The 2,235-nt window shown below is 55.4% G+C and overlaps 1 protein-coding gene across 1 annotated transcript in view; it reads left to right on the top strand.

Moving 5' to 3' along the window:
• Positions 1 to 6: 6 nt before the first annotated feature.
• CHPF (chondroitin polymerizing factor) overlaps positions 7 to 2,235 on the top strand; it is a 5,316-nt gene continuing 3,087 nt past the window's right edge. Inside the window, exons 1-2 of the mRNA XM_010861303.1 lie at positions 7 to 373; positions 1,832 to 2,234. Coding sequence (XP_010859605.1) covers positions 60 to 373; positions 1,832 to 2,234 — 717 coding nt within the window. The 5' untranslated portion in view covers positions 7 to 59. The remainder of the gene's footprint in view (positions 374 to 1,831; position 2,235) is intronic.

The raw sequence follows: 2,235 nt of genomic DNA, 5'->3' as shown, positions 1-2,235 counted from the left end.
CGAAGCCTCCTCTTGCGGCTCTGGGCTGCTCCAGGGCCGGGGCCCGCTGTCCGGGCGCCATGCGGGCATCGCTGCTGTTGTCGGTACTGAGGCCCGCGGGGCCCGTGGCCGTGGGTATCTCTCTGGGCTTCACTCTGAGCCTGCTTAGCGTCACCTGGGTGGAGGAGCCTTGCGGCCCAGGGCCGCCCCAGCCCGGAGATTCTGAGCTGCCTCCGCGCGGCAACACCAATGCGGCGCGCCGGCCCAACTCGGTGCAGCCCGGAGCGGAGCGCGAAAGGCCCGGGGCCGGTGCAGGCGCCGGGGAGAACTGGGAGCCGCGTGTCTTGCCCTACCACCCTGCACAGCCTGGCCAGGCCGCCAAAAAGGCCGTCAGGTAAGGATTGGATCCGCCTGCCCCACCCCCTGGGAACCGGCTGGGATGGGTGCGCAGAGGAGGCCGCCTGGGGCTGGATCAGGCCCCGGAAGGAAGGGTCTGACAAGCCAGGAAGTCTTTGGGCTCCGATCATTTCCGATGGCCCTGCTCCCTGGGAAGGTTTGGAGGCTCCATCCAGACTGGGCAGAACTCACTCGCCTCTGACCTAGACCTGCTTGACCCCCTGGACCCTCAAAGGTCTTCAGGGCTCACTGGGTGTTAGGTTTAGAGAAATGACTAGTATATAGAATGGGTGCATTGAGAGAGGGAAAGAGAAAAGAGAGAACTAGGATTTATCTGTGGGGGCTTCCCTGGTGGCTCAGCAGTAAGAGAATTCACCTACCAGTGCAGGAGACCTGGATTTGATCCCTGGATCAGGAAGATCCCCTAGAGAAGGCAGTGGCAACCCACTCCAGTATTCTTGCCTGGGAAATCCCATGGACAGAAGAGCCTGGCGGGCTACAGTCCATGGGGCCATAAAGAGTCAGATATGACTTACTGACTAAACACCAACAAGGATTTACCTGTATCTCCTGTTCCTGGGTGGGCATCTGGGAGAGAGGGAGGTTTGTGGGGAAAGGATGATGTACCCATCCCATTAATGCCTCTGCCTATGAGTTGAAATAATTTCTCCTAAGTAACACTGAGTTCAAATTCCAATTCTTCAACTTACCTTCCGTATTATGGAAGATAAGTTTCTGAATCCCTGAGCCCCCCCAAACACATTCACTATGCCTCAATGGCATCTATCCGTTTACATCATTTCCGTGATGTATTTGTGGTATAATGGCATATTTTTAGAAATAAGTATGTACATGATGTGTGCAGTACCTGTGTGCCAAGAATTTGGCAAAGTGCTTTAAAGGGATACAGTCATCTCATTTTACAGATGAGGCTACCCAAGGTTTGAAAGTGAAAGTGAAAGAAAAGTCGCTTCCATCTCTTTGGGACCCCATGCACTGTAGCCTACCATACTTCTCTGTTCATTGGATTTTCCAGGCAAGAGTACTGGAGTGGGTTGCCATTTCCTTCCCCAGAGGATCTTCCCAACCCAGGGACTGAACCTGGGTCTCCCGCATTATAGGCAGATGCTTTACCATGTGAGCCACCAGGGAAGTCAAGGTTTAGATGGGTTAAATAACTCACTCAAAGATTCAACTACTAAATAACAAACTAGAGAATCAGACCCATAATATATCTCTCGTATCTGCATGGATAATACTATCTCCGTTTTAAAAGCACTTGGGTAGGTAAGGACAACAATTCCCTTAAATCCTCGTGACCCCTAGAAGAGTTATTCTATCATAAATGAGGAAACAGGCCCATGGAGGACATGACCTGCTGAAGCCTATGTATGCTACCCTCTGCCTGCCCTACTTGTCTTTTTGATAACCTTGGGCCATCTTTCCCCCACCCCAGGACCCGCTACATCAGCACGGAGCTGGGCATCAGGCAGAAGTTGCTCGTGGCGGTGCTGACCTCACAGGCCACGTTGCCTACGCTGGGCGTGGCCGTGAACCGCACGCTGGGGCACAGGCTAGAGCGTGTGGTGTTCCTGACAGGCTCGAGGGGCCGCCGGGCACCACCAGGTATGGCGGTGGTGACACTAGGCGAGGAGCGGCCCATTGGGCACCTGCACCTGGCACTGCGCCACCTGCTGGAACAGCACGGCGACGATTTCGACTGGTTCTTCCTAGTACCCGATGCCACCTACACTGAGGCGCACGGACTGGCGCGCCTAGTCGGCCGCCTCAGCCTGGCAGCCGCTGCCCACCTCTATCTGGGCCGGCCCCAGGACTTCATCGGTGGAGAGCCTGCCCCAG

Source organism: Bison bison, unplaced genomic scaffold, assembly GCF_000754665.1.
Source record: "Bison bison bison isolate TAMUID 2011002044 unplaced genomic scaffold, Bison_UMD1.0 scf7180017864471, whole genome shotgun sequence".
Lineage (NCBI taxonomy): Eukaryota > Metazoa > Chordata > Mammalia > Artiodactyla > Bovidae > Bison > Bison bison.
This window is presented reverse-complemented; position numbering and strand designations above follow the sequence as displayed.